The sequence below is a fragment of the Clarias gariepinus genome, chromosome 14, assembly GCF_024256425.1.
Source record: "Clarias gariepinus isolate MV-2021 ecotype Netherlands chromosome 14, CGAR_prim_01v2, whole genome shotgun sequence".
Lineage (NCBI taxonomy): Eukaryota > Metazoa > Chordata > Actinopteri > Siluriformes > Clariidae > Clarias > Clarias gariepinus.
This window is the reverse complement of record NC_071113.1, coordinates 26,664,884-26,684,607: the sequence shown is the minus strand read 5'-3', so window position 1 is coordinate 26,684,607 and position 19,724 is coordinate 26,664,884. Positions and strand designations below refer to the sequence as shown.

The window sequence follows — 19,724 nt, the reverse complement described above, 5'->3', positions numbered from 1 at the left end:
TTCGTAACTTGAATGGTCGTATGTATATGACTATATATAACCTGTGTAGGACATTTTATCACAAAAAAGAAAAGTGGAATAATTGTCTCCCAATAATAATGTACTTTTTGTGACCATCTGTGAAACTAAACCCACTAAATATCTTGTTGCTTAAATTAAATGTCATTTTCTTGTTGATTTTGTCAGAAGAGTGTGTAAATGTTAGCACATTGTCCTACAATTAATACTAGAGCTGTCTCTGAGTCATTTTTCCACAGGCATAAAGTCACCTCCCTGTAATAAAATGCTTATTTACAGTCCCATAAGAATGTGAGCACAGACAGTTAATAAATGCTTAAGCACAATGATTTAGGTCTTTGGTGGAACCCCTGTCTATTTTTCTTCCTCCTGTGGCACTGATAGTGATTAAGCTGTAATAAATCATGAGCATAATTACTTACTACATGAGAAAGTGAATAAATAATTATATATATATATTTTTTTGCCTATAATGTCTGACGCAATTATTTCCTCCTTACACTGTATATCAGTATTTATTCCTTAAATTCCGTTGATTATGTAAAACAGTGGTTCGGTCCTTACAATGTTTTCCAGGATCTAACCTAATGCAGAAGTTCAAGCGGGAGTCGAGCAGAGACGGTGATTCAAAGGCAGGCCTAGCGAAAAGGTTAAAAGCTCCTGAGTCTCACAGACACATTCTTCAAGGGGCACGTAATAGGATCAGCGCTTCCATAACTCTAGTGAAGAGCCAATCCTGATCCGCTCCTGCCGATCGAGCCTCAAAGGGACGCCTGTGTGGCGATATGCACTGCTCTGGGGTTTTAAGAGCGGTGAGAGCTGCTTTCTTTTTTTTTTTTTGGCTTGAAACTCAATTTCCATGGTGTGTTGGAGAGGACACACTTTAAATCCAGGGTATAAGGCTATTATAATTCAGGCCACATAACCTGCTCCTTCGATGGAAAGCCTCAGCCATGATTTAAGTGGCTTAAATGGACTTCTGCAGGGAAGGATTCATAAAAATAGCCCTTAACAAACTTTCCCAAGGCCGGGTCCTGCTCTGCTCTGTAGAATCAATCCCTCTTTGACATATTGTTCTCTGCGTTTTTTAAACAAATTGCGTGATTTATGATGATGTATTGGCCCTGGTTCCTTATTCATCACATTAAAAATCCACCCAAGCACCTTGGTGAGTGACTGAATGTGACTCGTCCATCACTGTAATTGTTCTTATCAACTCTCCAGACTACTCATTTCGCTTGTTTTGGACCTGGTTATGAAGAAGTCCAGACGACTGTTGGTTAGCACCGAGACCTTACACCAACAGGAAGTCCCCAGACTACTGTATGAAAGCGCTGGCGAATGAACTGTGACCTCCATTTTGCACCCGTTGAATGATTTGTGTTTCGTCGGGTCAGACCTCCGTTGCCTATCGAGACTCATTAGTTATCGATTCCCCAGGTGTCACGGCGAACTCAAGAGTGAGACGAAGAACATGCGCTTGGTTGGACATCCATAGCCAGAGGTGAGAGAGCTGAAACCATGCGAGTCAGACATCCGCTGTTGAAAGAGACCTCAGCATGTTGCTTTGTTATGACAGACAGCTCTTGTAACGAGCTCCAGATCAAGAGCTTAAAGCAAACACGGCAAACACAGACACGAGCGGCTCCATGCCGCAGGAAATCCTTCAACATGGATCAATTTACAGCTTCTGAGAATAGAAGCCCTTCCCTTCATACCTTTGTACCTCCAAACCTGACCAGACACACTGAAAGAATATATAAAAGTTGTGAATAATATAAGAGCACTCTCTCACATAGTTACACTCATTCCAGGGTTATACGAACCCTAAAAAGGTCCTAGTTTGGTCCTTTTATTGATGTATGCACAACATTAACCCTGTGCAGGATTATCCAAGTAGTTAATACTTTTTCATTTAAAAGCAGTACATCCTTGATGGGGTCCTAAATGGTTCTTTGAAGCTGGAAAACTACGGATCATCAGATTAACCAAATGCTGATGTTCAAGAGGGTCAAGCGCTCATGGCTTCTGTCTTGGATGTTAAGTATTCTCCTCAAGAACATGTTCTTTTTTTTTTTTTTTTTTTTGAAATACCAAATAAAGTGTATTTTTATTTCCTTTTAGCTGTATCAAATATTTATGAAAGCTGAGACCCAGAAGCCTTTAGACTCTAAAGATGCTGCTGGATCATAAGAAGAAGAAACAGAGTGTAAATAGATAATAAAACATGGCTAAAATCATCTGTGTGAGTGTGTGCATGAGGAAGGCTTATATAAACAGTATATATATAACATCAGATAAATTGTGCATATGGGTATATATTGCATGTTATGCATGTAGAGATGTATTTAAATAAGCATAATGCCAGTAAAGTGTATTTTAACATATTTACATACATATATATGTTCAAGACATGCTGTTTAAAAGAGACAAGGTTTAAATTGAAATAAAAAATAATGTTTTTTTTTAAATGATGATGATGATGATGATGATGATCGACTTTTTATTCCCTTATTTTGAACATAGTAAATTCTCACCCATCTCTCTCCCATCAGGGTGACAACTGCCCCTGAAGTAAAAGTGAAGCTTTCCAAACTGCTGCCCATGCAACATTGTGGAATTGCGTAAAACACTAAAAGGAAAGAACCATCCACCCCTTCCGGTTTGCCATAGAGGCCCATGATTGGCTTGTGTTGCTATGGTTGATCCTCCCCCTCCAGAGACCATTGCCTGTCTCACTCCAGACTTCCAGCTACACAGGACTAGGATAGGGTGAGAACTTCACCATTCCACCACTTGGAAACCGAGTACAATAGTACAATATGTTTTATATGTTTTACAATTTGGAATGGGGCGTGCAGTTAAAGAGCTGGCTGGTGTGATGTGTTCAAAGGGAAAGTGGGTGTATTTTAATTTATTAAGTATAATGCAATAACATATGGTGTTACAGTGACCACTTTACTTCACAACGGGCAATTTGGGAACGACAGTTAACCTTATCTGCATGTCTTTGGTCTGTGGGAGGAAACCGGGAGTACCCAAAGGAAACCCACCGAGCACGGGTTGAACATGCAAACTACTGGAGGTGCAAGGCGACAGTGCTAACCACTACGCCATTGTGGCACCTATCAACAGTTACAGATTTATAATTATAATTACATGTAGAATGAGTACAATAACTGAAACCATAAACTGGTGGTAGGATCATCAGCACCCAAGGCTCATTTACGCCTGTGTGGAACAAAAGTCAGCCTGTTAGATCCGATCCAACACAAATAAGCCAATGCAGCAAAAGCTGCTGAAAAATTGAATGCTTCCCATGACGGAAAGGCACTAGAACAATAAGTCCATCACAGGTATTCAAGTACATCACTTACTGTAGCAGGCAAAGAGGTCAAGGTTGTTGTTCCCGCCATCAAATTCCCCGGACCTCAATCTAACCGAGCATCCATGGAATGTGCCGGACAAATAAGTCTGATCCGTGGGGGCCTCTCAGTCAACAGCACCCAATGGAACTTCTGCCAATGTATTGGTGCCAGATAGCACAGCACATTCCCAGAGGCCCTGCGGGGACCACGCCCCAAGGGGCCAGATCCATCTAAACTACAGTATAATGGGCTTAATGTTATGGCTGATCAGTGTAGAGTGTTTTTCAGCGGTCCATTTTTAATAAAAGCTTGAAACTTGTTCATTTCGTCCCATACAGAGTGTTAGGCTTAAGCGAACACAGACCCAAACTTTCATACCTTGAAGACGGATCAATTTACAGCACCACAATGAAGTAAACCATCTATCATCCTAAGCTAATATGACTTGCCTGCCAAAAAGAAATCTATCTGAATACAATATAGCCGTCTTCTGATATTGTATTTGAGCACATGGTGTGGCATGAATAGCGTCCTGAGAGCACAAGGCCCGTAGCAGATACAGTAGACTCGTGGAATGCGATACAGATGATTACGATTCACCTTCACACACAATATCATTTGATAAGATGTGAAGCAGCTGACAGTTCCTACAAAGCCCAGAGCAGTGCTGCGCACCTTTTAGCCCCGTCTCTCGAGCGAATCTGCTGCTTGCCACTAATTAAAAGAGGCTCTTTGTGTCCGTTTAATTCTTGTTCTCGTTTTAGCCGGGATCAGATGACGGCACGAGGACAAAGAGAGAGCGAAGGTTCTGCGACAAAACACCAGGCTCTACAGAGATGACCTGAGGGTGCCCCAGGCTCACCACCTGGGATCTGTTACCTGACACTTACACACACCAGCGTAAACACACCTGTACACCTTTTTCTTTCTTTTTTTTTTAGCTAATTCAAATACATGCAATGAAAAGCATAGCCTGTCCTGTTTTTGTGCGATATTTACCTGGATGTCAGTTCTATGCGCAAGAATTGATGTTGTTTCTTTAACCAACTTTCCACTCGTGATCCCAAACTCTCAGTGGAAGTGTACCTTTCGCGAATTTCTCAAACAAGTGCTCCGTGTAAAGAATGGCTGCCTCGAGCAAGCCGGTAATACATGAGGCATCATGCTTTAGCTAAACACTTCATGAGTGTGTGAATTATTTTAGCAGCTGCGTGACACCACAGACAGCTCAGTCATAATACAACATGTTTACATGGAGGCCATGTTTCAAATGCATTCATCACACTTTTTAAAAAGGGCCCTGGAGAAACTCAAACAAGACTTTATCACACACTCACACACACACACCCAAATGGATTGCTGCTACCTTTGTATGTGTATTGCAAGGATATAATGCAATGGCTTTTACATGGAATGCAGTACAGTGCAAGTCTTATATAAGATAGAAACGGTTGTCAAATTTTTAAGACATTAAAGACAAATATTCAAATTTTTAACAATTCTTCCTCAAGTTCATGTTGCATTAAAATAGATCTAGTAGAAAAATGGATTCTTTTAAATAGACAAGTGATTTATTTTTTTTACTTCATGCAAATACATACAAAACGATACATACATATGACGGCCCTGACTTCACCCCACCCTTTACCTTCGAAACTTTGGATACAACTTTAATCATGCAAACTGATCTGATTTCGCAAACATGAAACCAGTTTGGTTCATCCACATGCAAACGCAGTTTAAAGTCGTTGAAAACGGAGCTTTTGAAGAACCCTTTTCAAAGTGAAGATTTTTCAGAACTCTGTTTTCACCTTGTGTGCCGATGATGTCATGATGTCAAACCAGTGACTGTGTTAACATTGCGTACCGGACGTTTTACATGCGTGTCCGCATTCGGTCGGAACCGGTAATGACATTTTGCCCGGGTTTCTGATTGGCCTCCTGTTCACTGGGCGTGCTCCTGACAGCACTTAACAGGGTGTTTGCATTTTCATGTGGACAAAGATATTTTTTAACAAATAGGTTGTGTGGACAGAATCATAAAAAACGAAAAAGCAGAAAAAATGCAGTTTTAAGAAAATACCTGGCTTCGTGTGGACAAGTCAGTGAGCCAGTATTGAGCTCTTTGATGGTAAATGTGCCATCAGGGGGGAAAAAAAACACTCCATCAATGCAATGTAAACCTGCTCATTTATTACATTCAGGTCGTCAGCTGACTTTATTTTATTGCCACATAATGTTGCTGAGTCTAGACCTGACCAACTGAAGCAACTCCAGATCATAACACTGACTTTAGAGGCTTGTACAGTGGACACTATGCACGATTGCGTAATGCGCTTCCCTTCTCACCCTGACACGCCCATCACTCTGGAATGGACTCCCTCTGAACTCATCAGATCACATGACCTCTCTCCAAAGTCCAATCTTTATGCTCCCTAGCAAACTGAAGCCTTTTTCTGATTAGTCACATTAACAAGTGGTTTTCTAATAGACACACAGCCTGCTCTTACTTTCACTATTGAATATTTAATAAAATATTAAGCTCCGGTTTCTGCTGTCCATTTTTATGATGCAAAATAGTTTGACATCTTCTCGTCAACAATACCACTACCATTTGTTTTCGTTACAATTTCCAAAGGAATTGTCTTAACCACTAGACCGAGACTTTAGTTAAGAGACCTCAGTGTTGAGCGATGATCTCAATGCAGCAATGCTTTCCTTTAGGGACCATTGCGTGCATATCCAGTGCTTTTGACTTGTTAGTATTAACGTTAGACAAATTGATGAGCTACAAGTTAATGCCCTGTCCTCTATCTGACCAGACTGGCACTCTAACCTGATGAGAGATCCGGCTGATACAAAAAAATCGATCTTATCTCTCAGCCTTCGAATTTTGGTCTTCAGCCTGTGTTGGAACTTTTTTTTTCTTCTTGGTGCAAGAGTTTATAAATAATTGCTGGTAGATGTGCTGACTTTCCTCCGCTCCTGCTTCTATACAACACTCTGCCATTCTTAACTTGTTAATTATTGATCTCCTCGTGGTCTGCACACCTCTGCCTGCCTGAACAACCTGGGTGCGCCTGAAGCATGTCTACATGGAGGGAGTGTGTTATGTGATAAATGTGTGTACAACCAGCGAGAGCTACAGAGAGATAGAATAGTCTAAAGTAGGACTCTGGTTTAAGCTTACATTAGTTATATCACAGTTGTGTTGAATTCTTAAATCTGATCAATCAAAGGTTTTAGCAGTATTTTAGGTGTTAAGTGTTCAGCGGTTCATGTGTATCGATGCGTTTGTTCTAATAGCTTATTGTTTCTTTAATAAAAGCTTATACTTAGGTACAGTATGTTTCGTACACTGTTGTTCGTGATGCTTAGAAAAGTGCTATCTACCCTCTTCTGCATATCTGAACTTTCAAATGCATCTGATTGGCCGTGTAAATGATAAGCGTGTAAATCCTTATACGACCACTGATGACCATAAAATTTAAAATAAAATAAAAATCATAGTTGGCAATAAGAATATAAAGTCTGAAATAAAAAAAAAAATTACAAATTAGATACTTATAGAAAACTTTAGGATGTAAAAAGCTTGAAAAAAATCTAATTTACATTGCTTACAAATAATAAAATAGAATAAAATGCCATGAATAATAAAATAAAATACCCGTTTATTGCATCAAAAAGAGAACCATTCATAAACGCTTTTATAACAGTTTTTTTTCTAAATATCTCTATATCTAGACTTCTGTATAGTTGCTTTGTATCAAATGTCTGTTTTAAAAATTGCTCTGCAAATGAAGGAATAGTGGAGTAAATTTGTAAAAGTGTTAATATTGAGTATCTCCCACAATCTGGTAAAGACTTTTTGCGAAAACGTTTGTGAATGGTTCTCTCTTTGATGTAATCCAATCTGCACTATAATAAACTATGTGATGACTCCTGTACAGCTTCCTGATCCTGGTTTATTTAACCGTAGCACAGCACATAAGATCCATGACACCCAGCGTTTTAGCTTTCGAGACGAGACGTTTGACACGAACCACCGACTCGGAGCTTTGAGGAGTGACAGGACCTCCAGCAGCCCAGCATCGGCTTCCTGACCCCGGGGAGCGAGCAATCCCGACACAGGGCTTTTTAAGACTGCATGTTTAGGCTGCTGCCATCCTGCTTTCCATCTCCTCGGTGAAAAATCTGAACTTTGCATGATTTTTGATTTGAGTGTCATGAACAATTAGGGCTTTTTTTTTTTTTTTTAACCGAGAGGATTCCGTCACTTTAAAAGAAGTGTGTGAGAAAGCAGCAAGCTGTTTAAAGCCTATGTGTCTGGACTGAAGCTTTCCTTTTAGATGTTCATAATTACAGTTTAGCGTTTATCTTCTTGAGCTTCACTTCAAAGCACAGATTTTATATTTTTACGTTCCATGCAATGCATTGATACTGTATGAAAGCTGTATTCTAGCCACTTCGTGACAGATGCAGGTACGATAAGCTTTCGTCTGGTGTGTTTTTCCAGATCAGCCATATTGAAATAATGCAGATGAATCCAAAAGCGGTGAAAATCATGAAAGTCTCGTGCCATGCAGTTACAGTAATACACACACAGCCATGTTTGTTCAGGATTATCAGAATTTCTCCAAGATCAGTAGAAAATAAAGAATAAAAACAATCCCATCCAGATGTGGCCCAGTGCAAGACCCAAAGCTGTGTGGAGTGTTCATGTGGGTGAAATGGAGTGTTGAAGCAGGTTTCAGGAAAACAGTCTCAGACCATTATAGCAGCAGCAAATATAGCAGACCTGATCCTGTTCTGCAGTTTACTTACTTTTAATCTCTCTTTCTCCTTTTCTCTCTCTCTCTCTCTATTCTGTCTCTGTCATTGTGAGGGTCATTTCAGGTCAAATTTTCAATTTATGCTGCTTTATTGGCTTGATTTGGCGGCGCGATGGCTTAGTGGTCACCACTGCGCCTCCAGGTCATGGGTTTGATTTCCGTGTCAGGTCTGTGTGGATGGAGTTTGCATGTTCTCCCCGTGCTTGGTGGAGAAAAAAATCTTTTTAAAAAATATTAAATTGTTTTTTTTCCCAGGAAAATAAGCAGAATTATTATTTACCTTTATTTACCAGTGATTTAATCCCTCATAATACGGTGACTTACTAACATTTCTGTTTTTTCTAATATATTAATATATAAAGTGGTGGTACGGGGGTGTACTGGTGTTGTTTGGATAAGAACTGTGGCTTTTCACCTCTTGGGTTTGAGTTTAGGGTTCGATTCCCGCTTTGGGTCTGTGCACATGTTCTCCCCGTGCTTGGTGCATGTGGTTTCCTCTGGGTACTTCGTTTTCCAATCCAAAGACATACAGATTAGGCTAATTGCCTGTAATGTGTGTGTGTGTGCCCAGGGATAAGCTCCAGGCCCCCTACAACCCTGTATACAGGAATAAACTGTATAGAAGATGAATGAATGAATGATAAATAATGTCTTTTTTTTTATCCCTTTATAATTGCTCTTAATGGTGTTGAAAGTCCATCATCATAAAGGTAGAATTCATGTTATCACTTAAATATGAAGTTATTGCTCTCAACTCCCTCACTAGCATCTCTTTTTATTACTCCTTCTCGAAGGTAATAAGACAAAAAAAGTTTGTCATGTTCCTGAGAAACCACGAAGCGCAGATGACGAGTCTGCGGTTTAATGAAGATCTCACCGCTGGCTGTGGCGTATCTGAGAGACGCGGTTGAAGAATTTCATTTAGCACTGAGCCGAGTTGACTGAGCACACCGAGCCGTCTGCTGTCACCACTTAAACACACTGGGTGTGCGAGTCTAATCCACTCGGCAGGGTGAAGACAGGAAAAAAAGAAAAACATCCAGAAACCTGAAACAAAGCATGTGCATGGAAAGAAAGAGATAAATGGATAGTGGAGAGTTCAGATGTTCACAGAAGACAGAGCAGAAAGAAAAAGTGCTTCTTGATAGCAAGGGACAAACAGTTGGCTAGGTCATGCCTCTTTTTAAACACCCTAAAGGTCCTTAGAGGAGCGACGACTGTGCAAAAATCTCCCAAACCACTTTTCTTAGCATCCAGACATGACTTTCAGCTCAGCCAAATTAGCCTCTTTGGTAAGTTTCGTCTGAGCCATCGGCACAGCGGGGACACCCGGGCCTGGAATGGCACGCTCTCGAACGAGGAATCCTCCGGCAGCTTCTGGCAGAGAGAAGAGCAGGAGATAAGCAGAGACGAAAGGGAGAGGGTGGAGAACGCGAGATAGGAGCGCAGCCAGGCCTGTGGAGTGGAGGATTTAATGCAGGATGATGTGATGGCCTACGGTGGCCCAGAAGCCTGCAGTCGTAATGTGGTGTTCATAATATCCAAGATGTTACAGCCATAGGGTTGTTTAAAAAGACCGTGGTGAGGCTTTCCGTCATCCAAAGGTCATTGGAAGACATAAACAAACAAAACTATTACATTTCTTATAATAAAAGGTTTATTCTCATAATTATCTTTAAAAATAAAAATACTGTATATGATATCAATCATGAGATGCTCTCTTCGTCAAAACCGTGAAAAAATAGCTAGAATTTGGCACAGAACCTTTAATAATTAAAGAATAAGAGTAAGCCTCTATATGCAACCCGAATATTAGTTAAAAATGACATAAATCAAGAGTGGGTTTTTATATTATTAAACATACTTTTCATTTTATTAAAAGAGGGCTTTAATAAAAAAAAATCCATACCGTTTTAAATTAAACAAACAAACAAGCAAACAAACAAACAAAAACAACACATTGATCGATTGATAATATTGCAAAGAACAACTCAGTTGCATTGCTCTCGCAGAATTGTCTTTGAAAAGGTTGCAGAATGACTGAGTGCTCCCTTGAGGCACTATAAATTTATGACACACACACACACACACACACACACACACTCATTCACAGCCCACACAGCAGCATCACAAAATAGATTCCTGAAAGCGTGTTACACGATCAGAAATAATACACCAGAAACAATGTAGGGCTGTACGGTGCAACACAAACCATCAGGTCGAGACCGAGGTTCAGCAACATCAACTCACACACACACACACACACACACATTTATGCACACATACAGTACACATGAACTGTGTCTGAGCACCTGATCCGCAATCACTGGCATTAAAAACAGCTCAGAACCTGGGCCAACTGTGAAATGAGAAATATGATAATGGAGTGTAAATGAAAGTAAGAAAAAACTACATTTAGAACAATTATACAAAATTCTGATTTAGGTTAAAGAAACATGTTATAAGGTACGAAAAAAAAAAGAACCTAAAACACAAAAGGTGAGGACAGATTTTGTTTTTGATTATTAAAATATCTATACTTTATGTGGATGCAATTAATTTTTAAATAAATATATATTTAAAAAATAGTGTTTTTTTTTTTTATATTGTATGCTCGTTTCAATGCAACACTTTAGAAGCAGCTTGGTAGTTAGTATGGCAAAATTGTACTGAACACCTTTTTAAAAAAAAAAAAAAAATCAAAGGGTTCATTGTAATTGATGCATAGTTTTGTTGAAATGCAGACATAAAAAAAAAAAAGAATAAAGTGGTCTTTAGGGACCTGCACAATTTGTTAGCCTGGGAGTGGAGTCTCCAAGTTTCAGTGTTTCCCCATGTCCATGTAGGTTTCCTCTGGGTTCTTTAGGGTCATTTCTCTTGCATGGCCAGGATCCGCAGGTCTTTCGCAGGTCTTACACACGTACAGAGCCACCAAGGGTGTTGAAGCATGAGAGAACTTCAGTCTGTGGATTGGCTGTGGAGGCTGACCAGACCTGGAGTTGAGAACCTCTGGAATAAAAAGACATCCTGAACTCCAGCACTATGTACATAAACAATCTGAATCTGGATTGGAATTAATTAAATAATAAAGAATTGCATAGATTTCTGTTGTTGTTGTTGTTGTTGTTGAGATCAGTAATGTAGACTAAACCCTCAGGTTACCAATGTTTCCGAAAAAAAAAAATATTGTAATGTTTGGTATAATGTAATACCATATACTGTACCATGTACACATACAAGTTTTAAAACCTGTCCATGGATCTCTTTAAAAACCTGGTTCATTTTCAGTAATTGGACCATTTAAAGAAGCGTTCCCCCAACAGTGCATCAGGGAATCTTTTAAAGGCAGGTTTGTGTGCACAGGAGGGAATATTAATAACACTTTATCTTCATTATAAAACTGGTCCAAACCCCTAAGTGTTATATACTTTAATACTTTGCTTAATACGTTGGTCCCTCTGATTTGATAAAAAGTGTAAAAGGAATTCAGGAATATACATATACCAATGATAATAAAATCATTTTAAGGGTGAACAGAGCATTAGGGTCAACTAAACCTCATATCAATATTGGGGCACTTCTTGTACTAGCTGAACTGCAATCAATCATAGTGTACGGTCTTTTTAAACACTTCACAAAGTCAGTCATCCCAGCCAAATATCCTTCCAGTCATCTGGTAGAACTTCATATTAAAGGGTCGGTAGAAGTCTCGTAACCTTTGCACCACCTCGGGGTCGATATTGGGGTGTGTTCGGCCTTTGGTTTTGCCCAGGCAGTGAGGCTTGCTGCTTCCTTCAGCCTTCTTCAGGCATGGAAAGCCCTTGGTCTGGTTAAAATAGAAGTGTTTGTCTGTGATGATCCTCTTGAGGCCCAGAAAGTCCTGGACACGGCCGAGCTCTCCAGCAGGGTCGCTGATAAGCCGCTCGCCGCTCACAAACAGGATCTGGCTCATGGGGAAGAACTGGAGCCAGTTGTCCAGGTGCTTGGCGTAGATGCCGATCTGGATGGCGCTCCATGAGGTGTCGATAAGGCCTGTAGTCCTATTTTTGAAAGTCAAGCTCTCAAATGAGGGAATGTCTGGCTTTTTGGACAGCGTCTGGGTGTAGTCCGAGATGGCTCGTGTGACCGGATCCCTCACCACCACTATGAGCTTGGTGGAACGCGACATGGAGTGGATCCGAGCTGGAGCTTCACGGGTGACAAAGTAGCTGGGAGTCTTCTCCATGGTGATCTGACCGTCCAAGGTTTTGGGCATCAGGTCTCTGGGGAAAGAAAAGAGGTAAGATTCGTAAAGGGAAAGGAATTGAATGCCAACCCAAACCATTTGGTACATGATACACTGCGTTTTAAGCACAATATATAATGGTTAGTTTTCCATTTACAAACATAAAAAAAAGTTCCTAATAATCAATCCAGTGGCAATCCAATATCAAAAATAAGAAGGGGTTAACATTCCATCCAATGCAAATACAAAGAATGTAACAGTAAAGGAATATTAAAATAAAGATATGGTCTTAAAATCTGACAGGAATACCAAATATTTTGTAAGAGGGAGGTTGTTTTACTGTATATACCAATGATTAGGGACATAGAATCTAACCTTCATGACTCCAGAAGTCCCACCTGTCACAAACTGACACTCGTCAATCAACAGACTAATGGAGGAATGTCAATTATGATCGAATCCCTTTAAGGAGATTGGATTAAATGTGATGTGACACTGACACATGTGCAGATTCTTTCCAGATGATCGACGAGCAGAATGACCTCTTCCAGTTCAGGACCCGGAGAATTCCCCTTTCCCTTCCCCATGCCATAATACCGTTCTACTGATCGTACATAGTTAGTACCCCAGTAACCCAGCATGAGGATATATCCAATGAAGGAAACTTAAGCTCTTGTGAACCTTGGGACACATCTCCGCAAAGGCTTTTACAAACACCCTTCCATCACCGCAAAGCCTGGACTTCTCCCATGCCACATTTTCATATTTCACTAAGACATCTGTTCAACTCCAAAATATACTGTACATGGCCAGCCAGTTCTCTTGCAGTAGCACTGGGCAAATATCATTTTCAACAGTATTGCTTTACAAGGCAAGCCATAATGCTATTGGACAAATAACCTCAGATTCACTTTAGCATCACAGTCTATAGAAATGATCGATGTCTAGCAGATGCTGTCATGGTGGATACTTAGTTTCAGTGATGAAAGAGTTCTGGTCATGAGAAATATCAACACATTGGAGAATCCATCATATGCAGAGAAACCTCTAACTGTCCAGAGGGAAAAGACGTAATATTTGGCTCGTGCTTTTATTCAAACTCCGGTTTGACCTCAGATGTTTCAAAGAAAGAAAAAGTCTAATCTATTGGTCTATGATGGACGGTCTCTGACTCTCGCTATCCTTTCTGCTCCTGTATTAGTCGTTCATTTTTCGCACTCTATCAGTCTTGTTCACTCATTCTTTCTCTTTTTCCTTCTCTCTCTCTCTCTCAGCTGCCTTTCAGGACAGTGACCTGAACCAAAGCGAATAAAAGCCCCATATTAACAATTTATAGCCCTCGTATCCACCAATTAGGGCATAGCAAGAATTTCCCCATTACAGCCCAAAGTACAGAATGTATCCCTCAATTATTCATCACGTTCCCACTCAACATGAGGGTTAGAGCCTGACAAAATGACCCCCTTGCCCCCCAGAGCAAGCAAGTGGATGTCAGCGGATTCATCGAGGCTCCACGATTTAACAGAAGAGATTCCCTGCATGTGTTGCACCACACACTCATGTCCCTCAGCTGACAGTGTGTGTAGTGATTTCGTGAGGTTTCAGAGTGTGACAGCTAGTGTTTATCTGCAGCACAGCTGGGATGGTAAACGGTTGCACTCGGATGAACAGACAAGCTGTTGGAATGATGCAGCAGCACTGCAAATCTCAATGCAAAGGAGAATGAGAGAAGGTGTATGTTCGGCAATGTTTTAAACAGCCAGGCTCCTAGAGGGATGCCGTAATGTCACGCACAACAAATGCTCTTCCACCATCTGTCGGATTCATAAATAAGACAGGAACTTGGAGGAGTTGTTGCACTGGTTTACCGGGCAAGGTCACGAGCTTGTGTTCAGGAAGTGATGGATTTCCGAACCTACAGGGTCTTTACTTAAAAGACTGTATGTATTATATAGTATATCATACTGTAGCTGCTCTTCTTCACACACACTTTCCAGAATACATTATTTATTAATTGTAGAATTTTAAATGCTTGTTTATTAACCCTTTGTACCATTTTGGTCTCAAACTCCAGAAGAATATTGATTTTTTTGCATTTACTACCAAAATTTTATCAATTTTACTTAAAATTTATTATACTTCAATTTCTAGTTATAGACACTGTGTCATTTCATAAATGTCGCAATTTTTAGAGTTTTTTTTTCTCTTGGATGACAGATGATAATACTGTAGGTGAAATACTGTAGTGATATATTTGTCTGTAAAGTTGATACCCTGGTGGTATAGTGGTTAGGGTGCTGCCTCATGGCCACGTTGGATTGGATGGTCCACTGTGAGGACCCCTTAACCAGACATATCCTTTTTATTTAGCATTAAAACGCAGTTTCATTTAGTCTCTTGACTGAGTTATCACTATAACACAATGGCACAATGGAGTTTTTGTAAATATGTTTTTCATGTGAGATCTTTCTTTCTTTAAGATGGATGACTGAAGAAAAGACATCTGTGGATTTTATTATTTTTTCGATGTGTTTAAAGACTGCTGTTGGCAAGATTTTCCAAGGATCTACAGTTTCTGAAATAAAACGACATTAAAGGATTTCTTAAAGCCAAGGATCACCTTTATTATGAGGTCATTGGCTTTCTCATTTAGAAAAAAAGAAGGAAATATTCAAGTTTTTAAGTACACAGTGCCGGTGAGCTCATTATACTTCGTTTGTTTTTAGGATTGTTGTTGGGTTTTTTGACGTGTATTTTAAATCGCTCGGTGCTTTCGTGATTTGGTTGTTATTAGAATGTGTGGGTTTTCCCCCGAATTTCCATTGTTGTCCATATATTATTTGAAATATATAATTTTTCCCTGTGCCTGTCTCGTACTGTACTGTATGTCAGAAAAATCATTCCATTAGACACCAAATCGCCCCTTGTGTAAATGTGTATTGGCACCCCGCTCCAGATCCACTGCAACCCTGAGGAGGATAAAAGTGAATAAATAAATGATTGAATGCATGAATTAATAAATAAAACCACACGCTAAGCTGTGTTTTTATGACAGACACATGAGATTACGGCCTTATTTTTGACTATTAGGAGTTCACGCCCTCACCCAGGAGTCCAGGAGTGTCACGGCAAAAGAAAACAAAAGAAAAGTGCCATCCAAATTCATTTAAATTGTTATATAACAAGGGCTATCTTGTTCTCCGTGCTCACAATGTATCCAAAGGCCATGGTACTTGGAGAAAAACAACAATCTGTGCCCTGGTTATGTTTAACCTTGCAGCACATGTGCAGAGGGGTGATGTAACTGGAGCATCTATTATCAGATCACGAGCCAGATCCAACCCTGTTAGTCCGGTGTGCTGAGGAATGACAGTTAGAGCACGCTGTCATGTTAACACACGAGCTTCAGAGATGGAACTCGACCTCTTTATGGATCTGCACACCCTCGAAGTGCAGACAGTAAGGTCAAGCCTCCTTTTCTCCAGATGTCCCGGGAACACGATAGTAACACCATAAAGAATAGAAAGAACTGGAAATGTCTGGAGTCAATGATGAGATTCATGTAAATACTGCTGATGGTTTACAGTTCTGACTCTTGCTCCAAGCCACAATAAAAACAGGCCTGATTCGACAATCTTCGACGTTCATCGTTAGGAATGCAGTGAAAACTTTAAAAGCTTTCTAAAAGTAAACTACACAGTCAAACTGGATGGCAGCAGAAATACAAGATAATCTATTGCACACGGTCGTGTCATTGTCCTGAGTTTGCTAGAACCGAAAATACATCTTATTTATCAATAGTGTATTAAAAAAATAAAATAAATCAAATTCAGCACACTGACGGAGGAAGAGGTACCTTTACCTACAGGCTGTTGATCCAACAAGGACTACCACCTACCAATCCAAAATCTTACACCAATCCTCTTAATAAACTAATTAGTAACATCTGCTGTCTAAAAGTTAAATTCCATGTGTAATAAACTGTATCCTGATTGGTTACTCTGTGTTTTTTTTGTTTGTTTTGGTGTTGTTTGTCCAATTTGGGCCTACCTCCTTCTTCTGTCCATCAAGGGTTAACTCTGTCCAGCTCTAAGCCTCTTCTGTTCAGCCTGGGGTTTCTCTGACCAACCTGGGGCTTTGGTTATCCACTCTGATGTCGCTTCTGTCCACCTCGGTGCTACTTATGGCCAAACTGGGTCATCCAGAACGTAACACCAGGGGTAGTTCAGTGGTTAAGGCATTGGACTATGGTTCGGAAGATCCCAGGTTCAAACCCCACAACCACCAAGTTGCCACTGTTGGGCCCTTGAGCAAAGCCCTTAACCCTCAACTGCACAGATGTATAATGAGATGAAAATGTAAGTCGTTCTGGATAAGAGCGTCTGCCAAACGCCTAAATGTAAAACTGCGTTTCCTATCCGATTATTTTTTTTCGTGAACACGGCGTCGTCTCAAGAAATATCTACGTACACACGAAACCACTGGAAACGGTGTAGTATATATGCCAGACCAGTATGGGGCGCTGTAATTCTGCCATAGAGATACACTATACACGGAGAAGAAGACTTTGAGCATGCGCATAACCTTGCGCGCTGTATATGAACCAAGATGGTGTTGTCCATTATCACTTGTTGCTTGTATAACAGCTGCATAGAAGCAATAGATTTAGCTGTAATAAAGCTAGCAGGCTTTGTAGCAACACGAACACAATCACGTAGTCCGCCGTTATTGTTGTTGCTGTTACGTGTGACGCAGCCGACACGTGATGTGATGACATCATCGTTCCACAAAATACACGGATTGGCCGTACACACGAAGACGCAAGGGTGTCGTTTTCAGATTTATCCACTTTGGGACCCGGTTTCAAAAAATAGCGGTTTTAGTCTCCTAAAACGCCGGATCCGTGTGGACGAAACGCCAATACGGAAAAAAATTTATACGTATACAGCAAAACGCGTCGTTTTGCAGTGTGGACAGGCCCTAAATTTAAGTGGTATTTAAACACTGTTAATTTATCACTCTGGGTGTTAATTGTGTTAATTCAACACTGGGAAATTTGCTGCGTATGCAATTTGAGACACCACCAAGACCATGACCAAGAAAAAGCCATTAACAAGATGCAAGAATGGAAGCTATTGTCTCAAGTGTTCGAAACTAATTGTTAAAACAAACTGGTTGTATCTACAGTAATTACTATTTAACAGCACAGTAGTATATAGACATGCTACTAAATGCTTACTGCTTGCAGTACCTTATATAATTACTGTACCAAAGAGTTATCTGTATTTATTCCCTTATTTAAAGAGTTCCTTATATAAAAGAGTGCCCTATTTCTTAGGGAAATAGGGACAGGGAGACAAAAGAGGCTGGATTTAAGCAGCCTGCAAAAGATTTAATAGCTAAATAAACTCTTTGGAAACACACAATTATCCCCAAAAAGTCAAGTGAGCAAATCCAAGCAGAAGTAAAGAAATAAAAAGCGAAAGAGACAGAAGCTTTCGTGATAGACAGACTCAGCAGGGAACCCCAAGTTACAGCTTCAAAATAAGTCTGTTTCTCCGCAGCCCCCTTGGCACTAAACACACACAGCCTTTTCTAAACACTGCTTTATTAGCGGTGTAGGTGATGTAACAGATGAAGGAGTTTGGCTTCCAAGCGCAGGAGATTTACAGCTCTTTCCAAAGAAGCCTTTCAAGTCTTCTTTAAGCTGCCGGACTATGACTCCCAGTGCACACCGCTGCGTTGGAGCCAGGAGCCGGGCCTTCACTGGGAAGGTTCAGGAGCAGGTCTGACACATACCGAGCCAAACTTTTAGCCCTGATTTTTTACACTTTTTTTGACAACCACCATACATACATGAAATACTGTCTAAGCAAGCTGTTTTCACAAGTTAATCTACTAGGCGTTCTCCTATGTGCTTTGGACCAGAGGACGATGGTTCCTTCAGGGTTCTGTGGATGTCTAGTGGTTAGAGCTCTTGTATAGAGATTCTACAGGGAAGGGAAAATTCTCTGTTTATGGTTTGTGCATTTCGGTGTATGTACTGAAAACAAATCCTCAGCATGCTAGTCTAAAAATACAGATTTTTTTTTTTTTTGGAAATGCCTTATTTCCATAATGTTTCCTATTAGTATATGGGAAAATAGTTGGGATGTTTAAAGTCATATTGTTAATAATGACTTTTAAACATAATTTTAACACAAACACAATATATATTTCTATAATTGATTGAATTCATATTTAAGAAATATTTGATCACACTCATGGTCATCACATATCCAGGGTCTATAACGGAATAAATTATCTAAAATATAAATATAAATATTCCCTCCTGCACTTCAGAGTACATTACACTCCAATAATCTGCTCAGAATTTATTTCTGAGATTTGAGCCTGCTGAGCCCCTTTACTTCTCGTCCTACAGTACTGTATGTTCATAGCCCTCGCTGCTCAGTGGCCCTTTTCCAGGTCGATGAACCCAGGTCAGTGTGGCTGTGATTTACATCATAGTGTGTGAAACAAAAACAGGCTTGATCATGAGTGTTGTTTATGACCCGCTGTCCAAAGCTTTCCCTGGAATGACTGGGTGTTAGTGTAGTTAATGTACTAGTGCTAATCACTGCTGAACCACAATGTAGACGTTCGCATGGTCTCTAGCTAGCTAGCTATTTAAAAAATTGTATTTAACTTAAATGTTAAACTCTTGTATTTGAAGTTAGTTCGTATTGTTTAAATGCGTGCATTAGAATACTAATGTTATAAGGAACAGGTTGCATTCAATTAATCATTTAACCTTTTAAAAGTTTAAAATTGTGACAAAATCTTGGAAAAGTGTAATATCAAATCAGGATATTTATAAAATCGTGATAATTATAGAATCACAATTTTAATTGTATTGCCACCTACAGTAGGTACTGTATCATGATAATATCGTATCAGGTGGTGACGGGTGAGTCCCATCCCTACTAACTAGTTACCGTGCTAATCTGTTAAAGATCCGATTTTAAACAGTTATTTTAAAATCCCTATACTGTATTACTGAACATTCTGTAGCTTAATATTATTTCAGATCTGGAAATAATTTATCTTGCAATCAAACTCAGACAGACGCCATGAACTCTTTCCAAAAACCTGTCCTATAAAGTTTGCATGATGTTTGTTCAAGTTTAAAAAATAAATAATATTCCATTCTAGAGCTCTATTGAATTCACCATCCTACCACTATTTTTTCCATCATTTTCATGCACAAAAAATAATACAATAAAAACATCATAAAATAAT

General features: G+C 39.8%; 1 protein-coding gene across 1 annotated transcript in view; it reads right to left on the bottom strand.

Moving 5' to 3' along the window:
• Window positions 1–11,522: 11,522 nt before the first annotated feature.
• The window catches only part of si:ch211-216b21.2 (heparan sulfate glucosamine 3-O-sulfotransferase 3A1), a 38,899-nt gene continuing 30,697 nt past the window's right edge, over window positions 11,523–19,724 (bottom strand). Inside the window, exon 2 of the mRNA XM_053512321.1 lies at window positions 11,523–12,480. Within this exon, the coding sequence (XP_053368296.1) occupies window positions 11,859–12,480 (622 nt within the window). The 3' untranslated portion in view covers window positions 11,523–11,858. The remainder of the gene's footprint in view (window positions 12,481–19,724) is intronic.